This window comes from Ictalurus punctatus, chromosome 11 (genome assembly GCF_001660625.3).
Source record: "Ictalurus punctatus breed USDA103 chromosome 11, Coco_2.0, whole genome shotgun sequence".
NCBI lineage: Eukaryota > Metazoa > Chordata > Actinopteri > Siluriformes > Ictaluridae > Ictalurus > Ictalurus punctatus.
The window spans coordinates 27800176-27825437 of NC_030426.2; the positions used below are offsets into that span (position 1 = coordinate 27800176).

Below are 25262 nucleotides of genomic sequence, written 5' to 3' on the forward strand. Positions count from 1 at the left end.
TTTTACACCATTTTAACAGGGGTGTGTAGACTTTTTCGATCCACTTTATATATATATATATACACACACACATTTTTTTTTTTTTTGCAGTCTGGATATTTTGGAAAATCTTGAGGCAATTGCTACTTAGATATTTTTATTATTACACACTATTACAATATGCAGTGCAGAGATGAGGCTGAAAAACACCAGAGTTGTTCTTTAAGACCAGTTTTGGACGTAGAGCAGAAATGGGAAATGGGCAAGAAGGCGAGAACAGAAAGAGTCTTTGTGCTCCGACTGAGAGTGATGTGTGATCTGATAAATAAAAAAAAGAAAAGTCTGAAACATGGACATAAGGATTCTTGTTGTACACTTGGAGATTTTGGCCTGAGGATAGAAAGTGTGTGTGTGTGTGTGTGTGTGTGTCCAAGAGAGAGGGGAAGATTGTGACGTAAGGCTTCCAAAAACAGCTGAGGGAGTGAGAGGTGAGGGTCTGGTGGAGGGGGGGAAGGGGGGAGGGGGAAGAGGGGGGTGGAGATTCGGACAGAGAGAGAGAGATGGTAAGAATGCATGTGGGAGACGGCAGGAGAGGAGCAGAAGGGAAACACCTCGAGCAGGGGAGAGAGAGAGAGAGAGAGAGAGAGAATGTGTGTGAGCAGCAGTACACAGTGTTTACAGTGAAGGAAAGAAAGGACTAACGCAGGAGTTAGAAAAGAAAGTTGGATGAGAGCGTGACAGGAAGAGAAGAGAAGAGAGGAAGAGAGATCATGGGCTGCTTCTTCAGCAAACGGAGTAAAGTCGAGGAACGAGTTCTCCATTTCACTGACGGGCCTCAAACACGGGACTGCGCTGAGGATGCGGAGATCCTCAGCCTCACTGAGGTGTGTGTGTGTGTGTGTGTGTGTGTACATGTTTATAGATCAGTGCAGGTGGTTCACATCTGTGTATAGATTAACGGATAATTTTAATTTATCTTATATTTTATTATTTATTATTATTATTATTTTTAATCATTTTATTTTTGTTTTTTTCAAGTAATGTATTAGATTTTTGTACATTTTTTTCAGTTTTATTCATTGTATTTTTCTTAAAATATACTTTTATTGATATTTTATTTTACTATACCTTTGCTTCTTTTCATTTTACTTCACTTCACTTCACTTGCAGAAGGCCACACAGGAGCACTGAAACCACTCAGACTCTCAGACTCAAGTGTTTATGAGAAAGATCTACATTATTAATAAAAACTACTACTAATAATAATCAAATCTTTTTAATGGAATGGAGCATCTAAAACAATCCATGGATTCTTTGGCTAAATGTGATAAGAAACTGGGGTGTGTGTGTGTGTGTGTGTGTGTGTGTGTGTGTGTGTGTGTGTGTGAGTGAATGAAGTGTAGATCTGACCAACAAGCTTTGAAGAATCTCCCATGCTCTGTATCCTAATGGATCAAAACATTTCCTATCTATATTTGGCAGTTATTCCGATATTTGAGCCCACACACACAGTCACACACACACAGTCACACACACACACACACACACACGTGTTAGCCCGGGTCACACGGGCAGGATAAAAATACACAGTGGAATTCTGGGACGGTGGAAGCAGACCAACCTGGAGTCATGGCATGCGTTTCCCACCTGCTGCCGTCTACTGCTGCTTTGAATATTTACTTACCGTGTGTGTGTGTGTGTGTGTGTGTGCGCACACATCTGTTACTGTGAGTGGCCTGAGAGTTCCAATTTCAAGGACCTTTGTGGCTGCACACATCGGAATGTTAGCGGTCTACGTTCATTTCAATAAAATCTGAAAAACTGCAACATAAAATCTGATTTTATTGATTTACATTCAGTAAACTCCAGGGATTTTACTCCCTAATCTGATTTCTTTCTGACAAATGCATAGAAATTTATTTAATTTACAATTTTTATTTGACTTTAGGGCTGTTTCTAATTAGAAGTAGTGTTTTTATATTCATAATATATATACAGCTGCAATCAAAATGATTCAACCCCCAGTGCACATCAGGTTTGTTGTTCAAATTTTCAGACTTTCGTCTGTTTACGATGAACAGATCAAACAAACACAACGAATGCTTCAAGTGTTTTCCCCAAATTCAACTGAAAATGCAACTTATAATGATTTCTCCAGTCTCTAAATTATTCACCTCCCTGAATAGAATCCCTCACAACAGCACACATATGCAGAACAGGTGTTGTCTCAAGCACACCTGATGCTAAACTAATCAAGGGCTTCATTGATTGATGAAATACCTGAACTGGCCAGGGGTAGAAAATATATGAAATACCTGGAAGGGCAGAAAAAGGAAACTATAAACGGCTGCAAGCAGATTTGTGAGAAGGCAGGTTGTGAAAAACCCTCGAGTGACAGTAAAAGACCTGCAGCAAGACTTGGTGTAACAGACACTGAGGTTTCAGCGAGCACAGTAAGGAGCGTACTAAACACAGAAGGTTTCCATGCCAGAACTCCAAGACGTTCAGCCACAGATGTTTTGGGATTCTGTTCTGTGGAGCGATGAAACTAAACTGGATCTTTTTGGCACGATGGATCAGCGGTATGTCTGGAGGAAGAAGAATGGAGAAAGAACACTCTGTCCACAGTTGAGCATGGTGGAGGGTCGGTGATGCTCTGGGGCTGCTTTGCATCCTCTGGCAGTGGAAACCTGCAGCGTGTGGAAGGTGAGATGGATTCATTGAAGTATCAGGAAATCCTAGGAGAAAACATCATGCCATCTGTGAGGAAGCTGAAGCTTGAGCATCATCGGACCTTCCAACAGGACAACGATCCCAAGCATATCTCAAATTCCACCAAGGCTTGGTTGCAGAAGAAGTCCTGGAAGATTCTACAGAGCCGTCACAGTCACCTGACTTGAACCCCATAGGGAATCTCTGGTGGGATTTGAAGAAGACGGTTGCAGCACGCAAACCCCAGAATATTACTGAACTGGAGGCCAGTGCTCATGAGGAACGGGAGAAGATTCCTCAGGAACGCTGCAGAAGATCTGCATCTCGTTTGCAGCAGGTCATAACAGCAGGTCATAACGGTCATAAAGGAGGTCTACTAAGTACTAAAGATGCTCGCCATGAAGGGGATGAATAATTTTGAGTCTGGAGAAATCATTATAAGTAGAAACCTGATTTGCAATTTGGGGGGGGGGGGGGGGGGGGGGGGGGTGATAATTGATCATTTTGATAGCAACTGTAAGTTGGATGTTGTTTGGGTTTCTCTGTGTGGTGTTCCTGGGATTATACACATAGCACTTCTTTCTCCAAACATGATGAACTGAGTTCTGTTTTTATTTCATCTTTTATTTCAAAAGAGTTCTGACCTGTATAAATACGTTTACTCAGTGGAGTTTAGTGTGAGGTGTAAGAACGGAGGTGACTGCGGTGCAGTTCGTTGCTTTTTGTTCTCTGCGTAACTACTGCTCTGCTGCTTTCAGGTCGTCCTGCAACTCTGTTCAGGTGACTGTGGGCTTTCCTCGTACTTTACCTATCATTCATCTGAGTGTGTAGTGTGAGATCTATGTACCTGTCCAGTGATGATTAGTTGAGGTTGTAGTTCCAAGAACTTTCCACCTGCGTATTACCAAACCAGCTGCACTGACAGGGATGTTTAAGGTCTTTGCTACAGCTCTGCTGCTTTTTCCATTTGAGTATTGTCCCTGAGAACTCTAGGAAGCTCCTTCACCTTGATTTATACTTGTGTGATCTCTTTCCAACCAATACAACATCTTTTATAATGACAATGACACGTGCAGTTTGCATGAGAAGTTTTTTGTAGCATATATATCAAGAAACTGATTTATTATTGTAATTATGTTTGATATTAATTAATATATATATATTTATATATGCAGTTATCTAATCAGCCAATCATGTGGCAGCAGCACAATGCATAAAATCATGTAGATACAGGTCAAGTGCTTCAGTTCTCATCAAATATAAGAATGAAGAACGTGTGATCTCTGTGACTTTAACCGTGCCGTGGTTGTTGGTACCAGATCGGCTGGTCTGAGTATTTAAGAAACTGCTGATCTTCTGTGATTTCCACACACACACCAGTCTGTAGAGTTTACACACAATGGTGCAAAAAACAAAAAACAAAAGTGTCACAATACTTATTTTTCCTTTATCTATCCATCTGTCTGCATCTAAGCTTCTTTCTCTAATAGTCTATCTGTCTATCTGTCTGTCTGTCTGTCTATGTGTGGTTCGGAAGAAATGAGCTTCTTTCTCTGTTGGATTAAAAAGGAAAATGAAAGATATCAGATTATAAGTGCCCAGGAACATTGAAGAGAATAAGATTACAGGGATAAAATGTAGCTTTGCCAAACTTTGCTGAAATGTAATAATAGCATTAATCTGATGATACTTAGATTAAGATTAAAATGCCGTCTACATTGTTACACATATGTGAGAATAATCTGGGAGTTTAAACGGGGGTGAGAGAAAGAGTGGGAGAGAGGGAGAAAGAGAGAGAGTGTGTGTGAGAGAGAGAGAGAGAGAGAGAATGAGAGAGGGAGAGAGAGAGGGAGAGAGAGAGCGCGCACTGCCCCGTGTGTATTGGAGGGAAATACTTTAGTCATGAGCGGGGATTTGGCTGAAGACAGAGAGGAGGGTGGAGGCGAGGATTAAACCGAGGAAACATTTCTATCCTAAATTTCTCTCCTCCGTTAATTTCCCCTGAATTCAGTAAAGTTTCCTCAGCGCACTCAAACGTGTGTCTTGGCGTGTTACAGTGTGAATTGTGTTACAGTGTGAACTGTGTTACAGTGTGAACTGTGTTACAGTGTGAATTGTGTTACAGTGTGTGTTACAGTGTGAATTGTGTTACAGTGTGAATTGTGTTACAGTGTGTGTTACAGTGTGAATTGTGTCACAGTGTGAATTGTGTTACAGTGTGAATTGTGTTACAGTGTGAACTGTGTTACAGTGTGAACTGTGTTACAGTGTCAGAATCAGAAAACGCACCCGAGCAGCGTGTTCATGTTCCAGAGAAACACAACACATCATAATCACGTCACGTTTCATTTGTTTCTCACTCAACAACACAAGTGCAGTGTTTAGATTCCACAGAGACAGAGTTCATCGACACGTGCACACGTTCTTAACGACAACGATCCCGTCACGTGTAATCATTCACATGCAGACTTTCTATAAAGAGATGTTTGTTTATTGAACATTTACGGAAGGAGTCTACATTTCGTGATAGTCAGAAAGTAGTTTACACTTCTTTGCGGTTTCTCAGTAACACGACACGCTGCGGGGATTTTTTGTGTCTTATTGACTTCAAGAGAGGAAAAAGAAAGAGAGGGATGGATAAGGAACGAGTGTTTATAGCTTCTCTAACGTACGCGAGAACAGGAACTGACCTGCTTCACCAATAATAAATGTAACTATAAACGGATAAAAGTACGATGTGAAGAAAAGTTTATTCGTTGGCAAATTACTGTGGTAGAGAGGAATACCCTAACCCTCTCCTCTTCTTTTCTGTAAACTTCCATCTGTTCTTTTTTCTTCTTTTCTTTTTCTCTGTTATTCTGTTTTTTTCATTTCGTCTCTTCCCTTCTTCCCTTTTCCACTCTTCTCTTCTTTTTTTCTCTTCTCATATTCCCCCCTTCTCTTCTCTTTTTTTCCTGGAGAAGTAACAGTGAAATAATTAATACCTTTTAAAGTTAATAATTTTCTGTAAAACAAAAGGCTTTAATAATGTCTCTGTGTGCGTGTGTGTGTGTGTGTGTGTGTGTGTGTGTGTGTGTAGGTTGGAGCACAGTCTTTAAAAGGGGGAAAGATTGAGAAGAAAAACCACTGTGTTGTGTGTAGACAGATTTTAGACAGTGATGGAGCCTGTTATAGAGGTGAGACACACACACACACACACACTCACACACACACTCACACACACTCACACACACTCACACACACACACACACTCACACACACTCTCACACACACACACACACACACACACACACACACACACACACACACACACACACACACAATAAAGACAAAGGTTCATTCTAACATGATGTTCTTTTCTCTTACAGAATGTAAAAGTGCAGTTAAGAGTAACAGTGAAATGAAGGTATGTCTCTGATCAGCGTCTGTGTAAGATATTGAGTATATTGAGAAGTTTGCAGTGTTTTCCATCGCTGTTAGCGTTGTCAGGAACACCTAGCTATAAGTACGGATGCTACTAGCCGAACCACACTTTCAGTAGCGTGGCAGTAGCTGACGGTTTTGTTTCACCAAATCACGTAGCTTTTCCTGTAACAAGCAGGAAGTGGACGTGTAGTGCTGTTGTGATACACAGCTACTTTCCCCCTTTTCACATAAAAATTCAACATTATTTCTGAAACAAACGAGTCAAACTGTGATATCTGTCCAGAACCAAGTCCAGTACTTCCAATTAGTGTCTGGAAAGTAACAGGATTACCACTGTGGCTACAAATGATTAATGAAACCCTGATTATATTTATCAAGAAAAACACCAAACAAGTTCTTGAGCAGAACGTACGTCAATACATTAAAAAAAGAAAGCGTTATGTATACTCAGTAGTACATCCTGAAAGAAAACGTGCCATTCTGCACTTTGTACCATGTACTTGTGTAAGCGAATGACCGATATATCAACATGGAAATGCAAAATATATCATATCATCCTCACTAATTTGTTCATGAGGTTCACAAGGTCAAAGTTCACCTAGATAAATTGACTGCAAATGCACTTTTCACATCCTGCGTCCTTTCCCCTTCAGTGGATCGGGTTTTCCGCAGGTCAGTTTTATTCTCACCTGGTCCTCAATCATAAACGATTAAGGCTGAACCATAGATGTTTCCACACAAACCCAGAAAATGTAGCTCCTGAACTTTACCAAGTCTCACTGGAGCTCCAGACATTGAAAAATGAAGACTAAAATCCGGTGATGCTTTTGAGTTGATTTGAGGCTGATAAACTTGGCTAACCTGGTTGCCTCTGCCATGAGATTAAGATTAGATGAACCCAAGCTGCTTTGCAATAACCATGTCAGTCTCAGGATTCTCACAACGGAGAGCTGAAATCCATTCAAGATCCGCTAAAGTGTTGCCACCGGTGTGCCAATACTTTTTACACTAGCATTTCCAAAGGTAAAATTTTGGTTTGAAAAATAAAGAATAAAATGAATAAAAAAGAGAGACATTGTCCCCATAAGCTCAAAATATCACTTATTGCTGTTTCATTTTATATACAGTATTCATTTTAATGGAGGGTGCCAATATTTCTGGAGCTGATCCAAACCACAGAGCGCAGCTGTTCGGCTGTAATCTCAGAGTTCTCCGATTTCTCTCACGAGGGTGGGACCGAGGGTGGCGAGGGTGGACAGGGGGGACAGGGGGTGTAGTGACGCTGAGAGGGAGAACAGGATCGGAGACTGTTGTAAATGCTGTTAGAACCCGTGTCATGAGAAGGAACCAGAGCGGAGAACCAGTCACCTGAAAGGTAAAAACACCTTCCTGTTTATCGGACCTGAAAGCCACGTGTGCTTGGCGCCAGTAATTTAAGTGACGGTTTAACGGAGTGGTCGCATGTACGAAATTCTCTCAGTGTGCTTTTAATCTCGCTTTGTAGATAGAAGCACAGTGTTCCAAACAGATTAGACCATTAGAACTTTATTTAATCCGTTAGTGTTTCAATTCTCTTCTCTCCTCTTCTTTTCTGTAAACTTCCATCTGTTCTTTTTTGCTTCTTATCTTTTTCTCTGTTATTTAGGGTTTTTTTTTCCATTTTGTCTCTTCCCTTCTTACCTTTTCCCGTTTCCACTCTTCTTTTCTTTTTTTCTCTTCTCATATTTCCTTTTCTCTTCTCTTCTCTTTTTTCCTGGAGATGTAATAGTGAAATAATTAATACTTTTTAAAGTGAATAATTTTCTGTAAAACAAATGCCTTGAATAATGTCTGTGTGTGTGTGTGTGTGTGTGTGTGTGTGTGTGTGTGTGTGTGTGTTTGTGTGTGTGTGTTTGATGGTGGCATTAATGTGGAAAGTCAATAAGTCATTCAGTAAATCAGTCAGTGATTCAGTCAGTCAGTCAGTCTGAGGGGTTCGTTTATCAACCTGCTGTCAGTCAGTCAGAGAGTCAGTCATTCAGTGTCATTCATTTGGTCAGTCAGTCAGTGAGTTGTTCAGTCAGTCATTCAGTCAGTCAGAGAGTCAGTCAGTCATTCAGTCAGTCAGAGAGTCAGTCAGTCAGTCATTCAGTCAGAGAGTCAGTCAGTCATTTGGTCAGTCAGTGAGTCAGTCAGTCAGTCATTTGGTCAGTCAGTCAGAGAGTCATTCAGTCAGTTGGTCAGTAAATCTGTTAGTCACTCGGAGGGGTTTGTTTATCACCCTGCTGAGACAGGATGCAGTAAAGTCTCTCTCATGTCTCTCATTATTACACTCTCTTGACCTGTTTCCTGTCTGCTCTGAACTTTGTGTCCAGACTGCACTAATGCAGATATTAAATTCATTAGTATTTAGTGTGTGCAGTGTGTGTGTGCGTGTGTGTAGTGTTTGTTAGACAAGTGTTAAATGTACACACGCAGTGTGTCAGTGAGACCAGCTGATCCTCTGAAATAGAGTTATAGAAATAGTTCCTTAAATCCAGTAAGCATTTCACTCATCCTCCATTCTCTCTCCATCAGCTGTTCTCCGGTTCTCTTTTCATCTCCCTCTGCGTCACTCAACTCGCTATTTTAACCAAGCTCACTAACTTTACTTCTTTCTCTGTGTTTTGCGTGTCAACATTTGGGACATAAATGAAATTCCTAAATGCCTAGGGTTGGTCATATGACCTATAATCTATAAAACACTCTCCTGGAAAACACTTCCCCGTGATGTTTGTATCGTCTGCAGTGTTTCAGTATTTAATGAGGAATAACAGAGCTGTAAGAGTGAGATGGAGTGTTTCTGCCATTTGGATGGTAAAAAAAACACACAGTCATATTGTGTGTAAATAGGGGGAAACTCACATTCAATCATATTGTTATATTTGTTTATATTAGGTTAAAGAGATATCAACACAGTGATAAACACACACACACACACACACATGCTGGTGTTAAGCATTAGCAGATGTCTCCCAGCGTGACACTAAATTAATGAACTAAGAGGATGTCTTTAAAACCACCGGGACACTCCGCAGTGTTTGTGCACATCTGTTTGTGTTACTATGGCAACAATAATAAATAAACACAAGCACTTGTCATTGACAATCACGCTGTTTTAAACAAACACATTATACACATTTATATCAGGTTTTTTGTGCATGTTTTATGAACAGTTTGTATTGTACACCAGTGTGTTACTTTCAACTTAATAAACCTTTGATGAATCTTTTTTTGTTGTTGTTTTAATCTCTTTACAGAAAATTTCACAATATCAACACTTACACGTGTTTTTTAATCCGTGTGTATGGAGTGTGTTCTGTACAAGTCCCTGTGAACGAGCTGCGACAGTAGCATGTTAGAAGGAGAGCATTCGTATAAATGTGTGGTTTGAAGTTATCCTGCTCTCTTTCATCCTCCACTCGCTTCCTGTTTTCTCTCGGGGAGTTGAAGTCGCCTAACATTTAACCCGAGGGCTTTGAAAGTCTTTCAGCGTAGCCTGTATACATGTACATGTACGTGTGAGTCTAAGTGTGTGTTTAAACACAATTCTCTTCCTCCAGACAGAACAGATACGTACATTCTTTCATATAAAAGAAAGAAAGTCCAAAAGATATATCAGCATGTATGTGGGGAAAGTTTTGTGTATTCAGAGCTGGGTTATGCACACGCTTAAGTCGATCTTCTGGACGCGGAGTATTAAAAATCGCCAGTGTGAAGATCACGAGGTTTCGAGAGTAGCGTCTGAGACGACACTCACCTTTAAACTGAGGAAGAAGATCAAGCATGACACAATTGAACAATGAATAATACAAATGAAGTTGAATACATTTGCCATTTAATTGCTGTTAAATCCCCAGGTAAAAGTAGATGCATGAAGGGATTTGGTTGAAATCGGTGCCATGAAGTTCTCTTCACTGGGCCACTATTTCACGAGGACCTATCGTCTTGTAGAAACACTCCGGGATGGAGGGATCTCAGCGTCCAGTGTTATATACAAAGATTCAATTTTTAATCGTAGCTGGAGCATCAAGTATTCAGCAATCATTATTTCAAACGTACTCATCTCTGTAGTTTCGTCTCTTTCTCTTCGTTCTGGTTTTATTGTCTTATCCACGGCTTGTCACATAAACTATGTGATAGAAATAGGATGTCGTGGTGTTTTCTCTCATGCGGTAGCTGTTTAGATCCTCAAAATGTTCAGGAACATGGAAAGATCTCTGAAAGATGTCTGGACGTAACTGGCCTCTCAGATCTCCATCTCTGGTCTTCCTCGTATGAATACTGTGAAGATAACATGGGCTATGGGATAAAACAGGATTCAACGGTCTCAGAAGTCTGGCATGTTTACAGTTTTAAGTGTTGAAATGTACGAGATCTATTTGGCAACCCTGTCTCCTTTTTCTCTCTCTTTTAGTCATCTAAAAGTCAAAGCACCGCTCCTCCCAGGTATGAAGAATCATGCCAATGTAATAATGATGTCAGGATATTTGTTCTTTGATGATTGCAGCTATTTTCTCCTTTTTAAAGGAGTGACAGCGTGGATTGCGTGATGGAGAACGTCATGGAGAGCCGTTATGATTTCGACCTGATCTACATCACCGAGAGGATCATCTCTGTCTTTTTCCTGCCTGACCTGGATGAACACCACTATCGCAGAAACCTGAAGGAAGTGGCGGCCATGTTGAAATCGAGACATCAGGAGAAGTTTCTGGTCGGTTATTTTAATCAACATCAGCAGCAGCAGCTCGTAATCTGTATCACGGTGAAACAGAACTGATGGTTAAATTGCATCCTTTCCTCTTTCAGGTCATAAATCTGTCTGAGAAGCGTCATGACATCTACAGATTAAACCCCAAGGTACGATTTATAGACGACATCTCAATACTCTAAAAAGTTACTATGCTTGGAAATCCGAGTCTGAATCATGGTGAAATTGATTCCTTGGTTTATTTGCTAAATAATGATTAGATTACTATATGCAGTAAATAACAGTTTAAATGACTGTATCACATCCATTTATTTTCTCTTTCAGTTGGTCAGTCCAAATTTCTGGCATTTCTGATGCTCTACAGGTCTCTCCTTGGCTCAGTTTGTACCTCGCGACTCTTTCAGCAGCAATGAATCAAGTGTTGACTCACTTCTTGCATTTGGTTTGATTCACGATGCTTTCCACATGGAACCCTTTTGTGTTCTGCCCCTCGGTGAGGTTCTTTAGGCAGGCGAGAACACGACAATTACACTCGGGTCTGAAAGTGTCTGAGCGAGGTGGTCTCAGTCCACTTTCACGTAAACCCTAGTGAGAACGCCATTAGACTCTGAATCGACCCGAGTGCAGGAAGTGAATCAAACCTGCCAGCATTATTAATTAATTTTATTTTTTTTTTTGTAAATGTGACCTGCTAAGCAAAGCCAAAGCACAGAGCTGTAGCACTGCAGAAATACCATGTATTCTGAAGAGTCAGACCAAGAAACACTGCATGCGACACATAAAACGTCCTAAATGTATTATTTATATCATTATAAAATCATTTATTTAGCACTTTTTCCATGTTCAACCGACTTTTGAGGTTTTCTACTCACACTTGGTGAAGGTTTGTTTAACTTTTCAGTCACCGTTTCAGTAGTTATTGAACACCATAAATAATGACCTACAATGCCGGATATACCTTCCCCTCTCTCTCATTGGCAGAACAGCATCCATAGAACTGACGATACTACCCACAATTAATTACTTATTTTCAATGATCCCTGCTCGACCTCCACTTTCCTGGTATAAATCTCTCAACTCCAGTTACTTTTATTTATATCAGGGAGGACTTTCAACGTTACCTCACTACCCAACTCCTATATATAATCAAATGGATAAAACCCAGTCAGATAAGTGAGATTTGGATAGATGCAGAACAGGCACTACCATTCATTAGTCCTGCTATCAAACACCACCCCTGCTTCAAAAGTCCAACAGTTGCAGCAACTTTAACAGCTTGGTGGAAATGTAATAAAACTATAAATTCAGCACTTCGACTAACCGAACACACTCCCATATGGAACGACCCCAAACACAGCGCAGATAACAAACATCTCCACATGGGTAGAAAAGGGCATTACGCACCTCATCAAAACAACACCTTTACATCATCCCCCTCATTGGAAGACGACTTACCAGTCTCTCCTAGAGAAGATTTTTGGCCACAATTCTTACAGAACATGTCCCTCATAGCTAATAATCAGGTCTGCACCTGATACAATGCAAAATAATCCATAGAACTCACTACACCTGTCATATGATGTATAGAATGGGCTTCAGGGAATCTGACGTCTGTACGCAGTGCACACAAAATAAACCATACATGCCATATGGGACCACACAACAGTTAATCACTTCTGGAAACAAATCCCTTTCTGAATAGACCGTCCCACTCTCCTCTTCACTCTGCTTACCTGGAGATACATCTGGGATCAACATCACAAAGGAAAACACAATAATCCTTCTTACAGTGCTGACCATCACCATCGTCTCAGATTTGATTAAAATTATTAGTAAAGTCACAATGAGCTGAACATGTTCTGCACCTGTCAGGTCGAAGAGTTTGGTTGGCCGGACCTACATGCCCCACCCCTGGATAAGATTTGCACCGTGTGTAAGACTATGGAAGGCTGGTTGAACTCCGACCCCCGCAATGTCATCGTGCTTCACTGCAAGGTCAGGGGTTAAAGTTCATCCTAAATGTCATGTTGTTTAAAGCATTACACGTGCAGAACTGAGTAACTTTAGAACTGAGCATCTTGTGGGAGGAGCTAATTTCAGGGCCAGAAAATTTCAAACAGAAGCCAGAAATGAAGACTCTAATCAGATCTGTTAGCTGGAATTATTACAAAGGACAGTTTAATACGGGGATTTGAAATGACGTGGTTATTACTGGACTATGAACTACACCTTTAACGACGACTTTAATAATAACTGTTAATGACACAATTTTCTCAGGGTAACCGTGGCAAGACTGGAGTAATAATATCAGCGTACATGCACTTCAGCAAGATATCAGCCGGGTAAGCATTTACACACACATTCATACAGTCGTGTCGTGTTACGCACTTTACACAGTTTCATGATCCGTGGATGGTTGTGTCTCAGGGCAGATCACGCTCTGACCACCGTCGCCATGAGGAAGTTTTGTGAGGATAAAATCTCCTCCTCTCTACAGCCGTCTCAGAACAGGTTCCTCACCAGCCTGAAGCCTGATTACTGACATCTGACATCATAATAATGAAGCATTTAATCTAAAGAATACTTTTCCTCATTCACGCTGAATCTTATTCCTCTCCCACACAGATATGTTTATTATTTTTCCGGGCTTCTGTCTGGTGCAATCAAGATAAACAGCTCATCCCTGCTCCTGCACCAGGTTCACATTCCAGCTATAACCAACTATGAGCCCGGTGAAGGTACTCACACTTTATACCGTCTTGATAAACAGCCTTCAAATAGCAGTTTATAATGTTTAGCGCCCTCTTCTACCTGAAATTGCAATTACAGAAAAAAATATTCTAACCAGCCCCACACAAACAATCCTGAACTTTTTACCTTGTTCGTAACGTTGATGATTTATCAATTTTACTTTTTATTTATTTATTTATCAATCACTTAATAATATAATTATTAATAAATTATTAAATACTATTTAAATATAAGCCTAAAAGGTTCAAATTGTATTATTATTCCTGCTGACCTGTTAAAAATATATATCCATAATTATATACAGTATCTCACAAAAGTGAGTACACCCCTCACATTTGTGTAAATATGTGATTATATCTTTTCATGTGACACACTGAAGAAATGACACTGTGCTACAGTGTAAAGTAGTGAGTGTACAGCTTGTGTAACAGTGTAAATTTTCTGTCCCCTCAAAATAACTCAACACACAGCCATTAATGTCTAAACCACTGGCAACAAATGTGAGTACACCCCTAAGTGAAAATGTCCAATTTAGGCCCAATTAGCCATTTTCCCTCCCCGGTGTCATGTGACTTGTTAGTGTTACAAGGTCTCAGGTGTGAATGGGGAGCAGGTGTGTTAAATTTGGTGTCATCGCTCTCACACTCCCTCATACTGGTCACTGGAAGTTCAACATGGCACCTCATGGCAAAGAACTCTCTGAGGATCTGAAAAAAAGAATTGTTGCTCTACATAAAGATGGCCTAGGCTATAAGAAGATTGCCAAGACCCTGACACTGAGCTGCAGCATGGTGGCCAAGACCATACAGCGGTTTAACAGGACCGGTTCCACTCAGAACAGGCCTCGCCATGGTCCACCAAAGAAGTTGAGTGCACGCGCTCAGCGTCATATCCAGAGGGTGTTTTTGGGAAATAGATGTATGAGTGCTGCCAGCATTGCTGCAGAGGTTGAAGGGGGGGGGTCGGCCTGTCAGTGCTCAGACCATACGCCGCACACTGCATCAAATTGGTCTGCATGGCTGTCGTCCCTGAAGGAAGCCTCTTCTAAAGATGATGCACAAGAAAGCCCGCAAACAGTTTGCTGAAGACAGGTCTCTAACATCCACCAGCTCCGTGATGTCGTCATGGAGGAGTGGAAGAGGACTCCAGTGGAACCTGTGAAGCTCTGGTGAACTCCATGCCCAAGACGGTTAAGGCAGCGCTGGAAAATAATGGTGGCCACACAAAATATTGACACTTTGGGCCCAATTTGGACATTTTCACTTAGGGGTGTACTCACTTCTGTTGCCAGCTGTTTAGACATTAATGGCTGTGTGTTGAGTTATTTTGAGGGGACAGAAAATTTACACTGTTACACAAGCTGTACACTCACTACTTTACACTGTAGTACAGTGTCATTTCTTCAGTGTTGTCACATGAAAAGATATAATCAAATATTTACAAAAATGTGAGGGGTGTATTCACTTTTGTGAGATACTGTATATATATATATATATATATGTATATATATATATATATATATATATATATATATACACAGTATCTCACAAAAGTGTGAAATATATATATATATATATAAGGATAACTATTACATATGTATCTTTAAAATGTTAAGTATAATCTTTATAATTATAATTTTAATTATAAATGTTTATTACTTAATCTTGTTTCGTAGATTAATTTATTCATTTCTAAAATATTTCTTACATTTCTTGAACCTTATTTCTTAAATGATTTTTTTTCTTACTTATTTCCTAAATTAATTATTAATTTCTAAAAAAAAATAGATATTTTAAATTTCTTTAAAGAAATATTAATAGTGTCATGTCTGCCACCTACAGGATAATATATGAATGTATATTGTTTGTGTACTTTGTTTAATTGTATTAGGATAAAACATTAATATAGACGGGAGGCACAGTGACTTTTGCTTCTGGGTTGGAGGTTTCCTGCTTCCACCCTGTGCTTTGCGGGTTTCCTCTGGGTACTCCGGTTTCCTCCCCGAGTCCAAAGACATGTGTTGTAGGCTGATTGGCATCTCTAAATTGTCTGAAGTGTGTGAATGGGTGTGTGAGTGTGTGTGTGTGATTGTGCCTTGTGATGGGTTTGCACCCGTCCAGGATGTCCCCTGCCTTATGCCCCAAGTTCCGTGGGATCGGCTCCAGGCTCCCTGCGACCCTGTGTAGGATAAGCGATACAGAAAATGGATGGATCAATATTGCCATAGCATTGTGTAAAATATGTTATGTACTGATGTTTTGAGCATGGTTGTAAATTTCTCTCTCTCAGCTTATGCACCATTTCTGAAGATCTATCAGTCTCTGAAACTGGTCTACGCCACAGGAATATAGTAAGTCGAGTCTCAAGCTTCATTATTGCAAATTAATGATCATTAATATCTGCTGCAGGACTAAACTCTTTTGTATTTGTTGCAGTGAAACCAACAGCTCCAGGAAGCAAATGTTGTGCATCAAAATAGAACCGGCTCTACTGTTGAAGGGGGACATTATGGTACGATATGAAGAACCGTACTGCCATGCAGTGTATAACCTGTCATAATAAGTCAGAAAATGAAAACCCTGTAAGTTCTATCTTCTCATCTCTAGGTGAAGTGTTATCATCGGCGCTCAAATGTGTGTGAAAGAGAGTGTGTGTTCAGAGTGCAGTTTCATACATGTACCGTTCACGGATCACAGCTTTGGTTCGGAAAAAAAGAGCTGGATCGTGCATGCTCAGGTGTGTATTTACACACACGGCAAGTATGGAAGTTTAAAATAAACAGAAAACCAACCCCCCCACACACATATGCACACAATGCATTTGTCTGATGTTATATGTGACATTATTTATTCTTTTAGATAAACGCTATCCAGCTGATGCTACAGTGGAGCTTGTGTTCTCCACTAATCCAGACCAAAAGAGAGGTGCTGATTTTGTCATTTCATCACCCACATCATCCATCATACCTGTCAACAGTTATACCCAATCTCCTTTAACTGCAGTGTGTGTGTGTGTGTGTGTGTGTGTGTGTGTGTGTGTGTGTGTTCAGGAGAGGAGATTCAGAGGAAGGATCCTGGGGGGAGTCCAGTTATCAGCTGCACGGATCCTGTAGTGCGCTGGGACTCATATGAAAACTTTAATCTTCACCATGAGGACAGTATAGAGGGTATGTACACACACACGCACACACACACACAAACACAATATACACTCACTTTATACGCACACTAGAGGTGTGAATCAGCATTGGGATAGAGTATATGGGAGCAGGGAGGATTGGTTAGGGTAAATGCAAAAGTAGGAGGGAGTGGTCAGAGTATCTGTGGAAGTGGTCTGAACATCTGAAGTAACAGGCCGAAGTGGTAAGAGAATCCAAGATAATAGGAAGGAGCTGTCTAGACAGAGCATCTGAGATAATGGATGGTAGCAGTCAGAAAAGCTAAAGTAATGGACAGGAGTGGTATACCCTGATGTATATGAGGCAATAGAGGGGTGTGGTCAGAGTATCTGAGGTAATGTACAGGAGTGGTCAGAGTAAATGAGGCAATAGATGGAAGTGGTCAATATATCTGAGGCAATAGATGGGAGTGGTCAGAATATCTGAGGCAATAGATGGGAGTGGTCAATATATCTGAGGCAATAGATGGGGGTGGTCAGAGAATCTGAGGTAATGGGTGGTAGCAGTAAGCATATCTAAAGTAATGGACAGGAGTGGTCAGAGTACTTTAATTATTCAATTAGTTATTAATTAGTCAGAGTATCTGAGACAATGGATTGGAATGGTCAGAGTCTCTGCAGGAGGAGGCAGGAGTGTTTGTGGGAGTGGTCTAAGCAGTTATGAAATATAGCAGGAATCATCACAGAACTTGCAGGAATAGGAGGGAAGTGTTAGAGTATTTGGGCATGGTGAGCATGGCCAAGTTAACAGCAAAAGCAGGCATGAGTGGTCACAGAATCTGCAGGAGTGGTCTAAGTATGTGTGCAAATGATTGGGACTGGTCTAAGTGTCTCTGAAAGTGAATGGTTGTCTGCAGTGTCTCGAGAAGTTGGTGGCTTGTCCTCTTATAGCAGAGTGGAATACACACATCACACCAATCATTCTTCCTAGGTAAATTTAACTCAATTCTACATAAACATCCATAAAGTAACCTTACTGTGTCTCTGTTTGTTGTGTAGATATCTGTCACACTCGCGGCCCACTAGATGGCAGTTTGTACGCCCAGGTGAAGAAGCGCCGCGTACCTGGATCCACTACCAATAACCCACAAGTCATCAACTGCTCCACTCCCAGTCAGTTACCCTGTCTTAGCTCTGACTCAGGTCACCGTTCCACTCACTCAGAGCTTGAGGGACCACCACGACTTTCTTCATCCCATTATCCTCACCAAAGGGAGGACAAAGAGAGTGACAGGGAAAGGGATAAACCAAATGTGAGACAGAAGGATCGAGAGACAGCTATACTTGATGATGGGGATTGCTCTCATGTCCGGGTGGAGCGCTCTTGCTGTGGTCGTCCCTATTCCCACCCTCATTCCTACTTGGGCCCTGATTTGTCCAAAACACCCCCTCAAAAACTCCATCCCAAACACTACACGCTGCCTTGTACTCGTACTTCCACTCTGCCTGTCTGTGAGCCGTGTGGGTCTCAGCCGGACTTTCTGTGGGAGAGAGGGCATTGTCAGAATCACGTCTGCACTCGGTCCTGTTACCCTTACTCTTCGCCAGAAACACACACTCATACCTGTACTCGTCCGTCCCATGCGCACACACTTCCTGTACAAGCTCGCGTATTCTGTTCAGGGGATACATGCCCTCTGTTCCATTACTCTGCTCTAGCCCACAACCACACCCACATTCCACCATCTCAGTCTTCCCACCAATCCCTGCCTTCCAGTCCTTATCACGAGTTACGCTTCAGCTCAACTTCACCTACTTCCTGTTCCTGCAGGGACTGCTCACACCTGCGGGAGGATCTGTCCCACTCTCTCAGAGTGAGCCAACTCGAAAGCCTCCCTTGGCACCGAGAGCCAAGGTTTGGATATAGGCGGGAGGGGGCTGTGCACTGGACAAGAGATGGAGATATGGAGTCTCAGGACCCAGACTGCTGGCAGCACAGAGCTGTTATGCCACCCATGATGGCATCCTTTGGACATGGACATAGACATTGCCATTCCATCTCTAAACAAGACCGTCCAGTCTATGGAGCAGATCCCCGACCAGACCCTTCATCAAGTCCATATACAAGCCCCCACAGCAGTGGATACCACAGCCCCCATCTACCCTGGCCCTGCTCCCCCCCACATATTAGAGACAGTCCTGGCTATGCTTCCATGGCTCAGTCTCCAAACTCATCTCCACTAACTCACACCCCTTCCCCAAAAAGGACCAGTCTTACCCAACATCACATTCAGAACCCCATGTCTGGAAAAGATATCCAATTCAACCACACAGGTATGACCTATTGCATTTTATATAAACAGTTCTAAACAGAATATTGCATATCAAGCAACATATCAAGTTTTAATTCATTTTCTCAATTTTTAGTCATTTGCCAATTCCTACACACTAGCTAGCTCGCACCTATCACACAAGAGCTACCAAACAGGGAATGTGAGGGCTAAGACATGAAGCCAGACACTGCATGTTTTTTTGATCTGTTGCTCATGCTATGTCACAGGGCAGATGATCACACTTGGAGGAAAGCGCTTATTGCCCTCTTCTACCCATGACTGCTTAGTGTCACTTTAATTGACAGGGGACAGAGTAATGCCATCCCTCCCATCCAGAGAGTACAACCAATTTTGCTCCCAGCAATGGATGACTGTTGCATTATCAGCATTTAAACTGATGGGGCAACTTTACTGTTGCACCATTTGGGAGCCAAGCAAGGGTTAGGGTAACCCTAACCCTAACCCTAACCCGAACCTGACCTATATAACACTATTATCATCAAATAAGATCATATGTTTCAAATATATAAACAGATTTTCTTGTTTTACAGAAGTCTCAGATGAACATTCAAAGCTGAAAAATCCCCATGAGGTTTCTACAAAAGAGGATTGTAATAATGCTCTTTCTCTGCAAGTCCAAAACAAGTACATACAATATTAATATTTTCTTTCATATTCTTCTGTTTGTGCCTCCATTTCTGCCATGAATTTTAGGAATTGTGTTCTAATATTTACGTCAATGGTTGGTATTTACTAAATCTCCTCTGAATTTCACAGTGTAGGACCACCAATAGACCCAGAAGAGTCGGGCAATAATGACATTAGAGATTCTCCACCTAACAGCAGTACCTCAGCTGAGCTCACCGAAGAGGTACAACAGTCCGAGGCAAAAAATGCAGATGTCACAGAGTCCACATCCACTACAATCCTTCCGAGTGAGCCTAGCCAAACCGCTGAACAACCAGTCACAGCTTTGGGAGCAGAGCCTCTTGTGTATGTCACTCAGGTACAAGGGAATACCTCATTACCTACTGAGATGGAAAAGAACTCTGCATGCCCATCAGAAAGAAGCTCCACCTGTGAATTTCTTTTATTGGGCCCCAGATCTGAGGGACAGAGCCTGACCTCTTTAACCGACAGGGCTTCATCCAATGAGGATGGTAGTAATAGTGATTTGAGAGCTCCCTCCCCAGTGCCTGATGGCTACATCACACCTTTGTTCCCTTTGTCATCATCCAACTACCCTCTCTTGACTGTGCCTCATCTTCCGTACACTGGCTACACTGCAATTACCATTCCTTCTTACCCTCCTCAACCCCCTCTCCCTGAAAAACAGCGTGTTAGTTCTCTCCAGGATTCTTCCACAAGTGCATCCTCAGTCAGATCATCCACAGCATCTTCCACCTCTTCCTTCCAGGCTCAAATCACATTCTTACCCACTGCAGACACCAGACAAAAAGTAACTCCAGAACCGGAAAATAGTGTCAGTGCCAAGTTTGTGCAGGATACCTCCAAGTTCTGGTACAAGCCTGGAATCTCCAGAGATCAATGTAAGATATAGAACAGACTTTTCTATATTATACCCAAAGATCTTTTTAGAAAAGGATGTAATTTAAATAATTTGTTGTTGTTTTTGCTCTCTAGCAATTGCTGTTTTGAAGGATAAGGAGCCTGGCTATTTTCTAATAAGGGACAGCAGCTCATTCCAGGATGCATATGGACTGGCTCTTAAAGTGGCCACACCCCCTGCTCATGTCAGCAACCATGGCCACAACTCCCACTCACAGGAGCAGCTGGTCAGACACTTTCTGATCGAGAGCGGAGCAAAAGGAGTGAAAATAAAAGGCTGTCAGAACGAAACGTACTTTGGTGAGAAAACATGTTGGTCCTGGTGCCCTCTGCTGGTCTGGGGCCAGTCGCACCTACATGATTTACACAACTTTCACATAGTAAAATTTAAGCAACATAAAAAAGGCATAAATACTTCCTCATGTCTGAATCCTTAAAGTTCATTCATATTTGAATTCCCCCAACCGCAGGAAGTGAACCAAACATGCCATGGGTTTTGGGATGCATCTTTTTTTTTTGTAGATACATGCTCTTAAACTGAACTAGGAAGCCTAAACTAAGCCAAAAGACAGAGTTATAGTGCTGCAGAAATGCCACGTGCTCTGGGATACGCAATCCCTGCTTCCATGTTCTGCATGCTTAAATTAGATTATTGTGACGTCTGTGCGCCGGCTTTGTTTACCTTTTTTCTGTAATAATGAAAGTATAATAATACTGCGTGTTTTATAAGTGTGCTTTCAGCTCTACGCATCCATCAGAAAATGTCTTTTATGTTTTTTTTAACTCTGTGCAATGTGAAGCCAAACGAACCAAATAGCAAACGAACCGAAGTAGTAATGTTGCTCTGATTCAGACTTGGATAACAGACTAATAGTAATAAGTGTGAACGCACCCTACAACTGCTTTAGGTACGAAGTGTTGTTGCAGCTGACCGCTGTTTCTGATCCACATTTTCTTCACGTTTGCAGGATCTCTGTCTGCTCTGGTATACCAGCACTCCATCACACCTGTCTCTCTGCCCTGCAAACTACACATCCCAGACCAAGGTATCTCACTCACACACATCTCACAACCACTTCTCATAACTCGTTATAGTTATAGTGTCGTTGCTAGTGTGGGTGAATATGTGCTCAGGGCGTGTTGGTGTGTTTCAGATCTTGTAGGAGAGTTGCAGGAGAAGCAGACTGGCACCAACACCAGCACGGCTGCAGAACTGCTCAAACAGGGAGCTGGTGAGCATCCATCCATCCAACCAAACAACTAATGGAGTTCTTCTTACGTTTTCTTACTGTCTCGGTCTTTGTGTCTCTCCCAGCCTGCAATGTTCTCTATATAAACTCTGTGGACACTGAGTCTCTGACTGGCCCACAAGCCATCTCCAGAGCAGTGAAGTGCACTCTGACTCAGGAACCCTGCTCTTCAGCAACCGTAGTTCACTTCAAAGTGTCTACTCAGGGCATCACTCTTACAGACAATCAACGCAGGTACACAACACACACAGCCAAACCCTGAGAGCTGTTGGTAAACATACAACAATCAATCATTTATATCTCCACACATGCTAGCTAGAGAAAGGATTACGCTAGTCTGTTCACTCTGTGGAGCAAATGTCATTAAATACATCCTGGTTCATTCAGATCGCTGCATCCAATCATAGGTCACTTTTCTTTACTATTGACTATGTTAAATAATGGTTTTCTTTCAAAGCTAATGAAGCAACAACAACAACAACAAAATAATGTATTGTCTGTTTTTATGTCTCATTCCCCATTTAGACTGTTCTTCAGGAGACATTATCCAATCCATAGTGTTATATTCAGCTGCGTGGATCCAGAGGATCAAAGGTAACTGTTGGGATAATTAATACCAAATAAAAAGCTATTCGATCGTGTATATGTTTCATGACGTCTGCAAACAGCAGAAACGTGTCCGTCCTTTTGCACTTTTACATACATAGAATAGGTGAGGATGGAGTAAACTAGAATAGAGCTGTGTGTGTGTGTGTGTGTGTGTGTGTGTGTGTGTGTGTGTGTGTGTGTGTGTGTGTGTGTGTTCAGATATGGATGGCTGAATCTTCTTGTATTCTACTTGCTTTATGTTTCTTTCTTTCTCTCTCAGTCACATTTCTCCGCTTGCTCACAACTACATGTTGCTTTCTGCATATATATATATATATATATATGTCTGTGTGTGTGTGTGTGTGTGTGTGTGTGTGTGTGTGTGTGTGTGTGTGTGTGTCAGGTGGACTGCTGCTGAAAATTCCTCCAACAGGTGAGTGCTACATGTCTGCTTGGCTTTGTGTGTGTGCAGTGTGTGTGTGAGTGTGTGCAAGTGTGTGTGCAGTGTGTGTGAGTGTCTGTGCAGTGTGTGTGCGAGTGTGTGTGCAGTGTGTGTGCAGTGTGTGTGCAGTGTGTGTGAGTGTGTGTGCAGTGTGTGTGCAGTGTGTGTGAGTGTGTGTGCAGTGTGTGTGAGTGTCTGTGCAGTGTGTGTGAGTGTGTGTGAGTGTGTGTGCAGTGTGTGTGAGTGTGTGTGCAGTGTATGTGAGTGTGTGTGAGTGTGTGTGAGTGTGTGTGAGTGTGTATAAAACAGAGGTGTGCATTACAATTTGTATTCATTAAATACGACGTGGTACTTTTTGTCCGTTCAGAGTTACATTTGAATGTTGTGGAACATCTGTCGAACATTACTTCCTGTTTTCACTTCATGTTATAGCAGCTGTAAACATCCATCCCCTCACCAGTCACTCTTTTTTCTGTCTGTCTGTCTGTCCGTCTGTCTCTGTCTTCTTCTTCTTCTTCTTCTTCTTCTCCCTCTCTCTCTCTCCGCAGGATGTTTGGATTTGTAGCGAGGCGCAGTGGGAGCAGTTTGGGAAACGTGTGTCACCTGTTTGCAGAACTCGATCCGGAGCAGCCGGCCACGGCTATCGTCAACTTCATCAATAAAGTCATGCTGGGACCACATCACATCCGCAAGTGAGGGAGGAGAAGAGAAGAGAAGAGAAAAGATTTTTAAAAGTTTTTATTTTTATCCTTGATTTAAATATTACTATATAATAGTATCTTTATAAATAATAATATATTGAAAAATATTGACTACATCATCCAGTTTATAAACTGCACTGTGCATTGAGTACTGAAATAAATTTATAATGTCTAATATAAATTTCAAGAATGATTGTAATACTGTTTTACTAGTTATTTTCCCTTTCTGATATTCCTGTTCATTAATAATCATTGGGTTGTGTTTTTCCCCCCAGAAAGTAAATTGTAGCAGCGTTACCATGCCTGAGTTTTATTTTTTATTTTATTTTATATATATATATATATATATATATATATATATATATTCCTTTGGCTTGTGTTTGGGTATTTTGCTTTTTTCTTTCATTCTTCATAGATAATTATATCCGTGTAAAATGAAGCGTATATTAAATGATTTTCTCACACTCCAGTCCTATTCCATGATCTACATTTCCCAGCATGCATAGCGGAGATCTCGTTTTCATCCTGTTTTGAACATCAGTGTGTTTCTCTAAACATCAGCCTCCTGGTTCTCATAACTATTCTTTATTTATGACAAAATCTATAATAATATAAGATTGTTTAAGAGAAATTGTGTTCTCTTTATACTGCTTTATTAAAACACATTTATCCCACAGTGCTGCTGAGTTCTGGATCCCGATTGGTCAGAAGGTGTGGATTAATGTTCTATAACAGCGACTCTGACAGTCGTGCAGGTTTATATTAATGCGCTCGTTTCTAAAATGTTATTGTTTCTATAGTAACCACTCAATCATAGGGATGTATACAGCAGACACACGCGCCACTGATATGATCTGTTGATCGTAAAATTTGTTGTCATGGTGAGGTTTTCTATAAAGAGAGGTTTATGTAACATTTATGGAAGGAGTCTCCAGTGTCAGAAGAGATGCTGGTGAAGGATGACTCTTAATAGCTGCTATAACATAAGTGAGAACAGAAATTAACTCGTTTCAGGGACATTCTACAACATTAAATGTAACAATAAAAGGATAAAAAAAAGGACCATATATTTTTAATACTTAAAAAATATTATCATTGGCAGATTGCTGTGATGTAAGAGGAATAAAACGTTTCAGGATGTGCTTTAAAGGAAAATAATCTCCTTGTGGGTGGTCACTGTAACTGCTTCATCTCAGCAAAAGATTATTTTACCAAAACAGCACAACATGGAGTGTTTTATTCTGTACATTATACACTCACTAGCGAAGGGAATTAAATAAAAAAGCAGTGCAGAGGTGGTTTTGTAAAGCAGACCTGGCAGCCCTGTGTTATAAACAATGGTGGATGAAAATTATTGTTATTGTTTTTAGAGAAGTGAAATTTGAGTCAGTTTTTGGTGGACAGATTCTGCATTAACATTAAAGTTATTTCATAATCAGGATTTCTTGTTTTCTCTTTTACTGATGAATATGTGTTTATTAACCATTAATACATTTAAAAGGTGAAATGTAAATCTTTTTTATTCTTAAACCAAACTTGACTTCATCGTCCAACTATCTATAAATTGCTCCATAAATCCACTAGAGACTTTACCAACCAAAGTTATGATGCTGACTTTTAATTTGCATTAAAATAATATTATTATTACTATTATTGTTGTAATGT

The 25262-nt window shown here is 41.0% G+C and overlaps 1 protein-coding gene across 5 annotated transcripts; it reads left to right on the forward strand.

The window, feature by feature from the left end:
• The first annotated feature begins 539 nt into the window (after positions 1–539).
• Positions 540–25248, forward strand: tns2b (tensin 2b). 5 transcript variants are annotated; one of them, XM_053683605.1, is made up of 25 exons: positions 540–863; positions 5771–5867; positions 6060–6097; positions 10553–10584; positions 10666–10849; positions 10945–10995; positions 12719–12841; positions 13124–13188; positions 13274–13357; positions 13472–13584; positions 15887–15947; positions 16033–16108; positions 16204–16333; positions 16456–16521; positions 16647–16763; positions 17774–19048; positions 19599–19692; positions 19825–20597; positions 20692–20916; positions 21585–21662; positions 21771–21848; positions 21932–22100; positions 22392–22460; positions 22858–22887; positions 23445–25248. In XM_053683605.1, the coding sequence occupies exons 1-25, from the start codon at positions 750–752 to the stop codon at positions 23590–23592; spliced, it is 4290 nt and encodes a 1429-aa protein (XP_053539580.1). In that variant the 5' UTR covers positions 540–749; the 3' UTR covers positions 23593–25248. The 5 variants fall into 5 exon arrangements, with proteins under 5 accessions (XP_053539580.1, XP_017335974.1, XP_053539581.1 ...); XM_017480485.2 differs by lacking the exon at positions 22858–22887; XM_053683606.1 differs by lacking the exon at positions 13274–13357.
• The last annotated feature ends 14 nt before the right edge of the window (positions 25249–25262 follow it).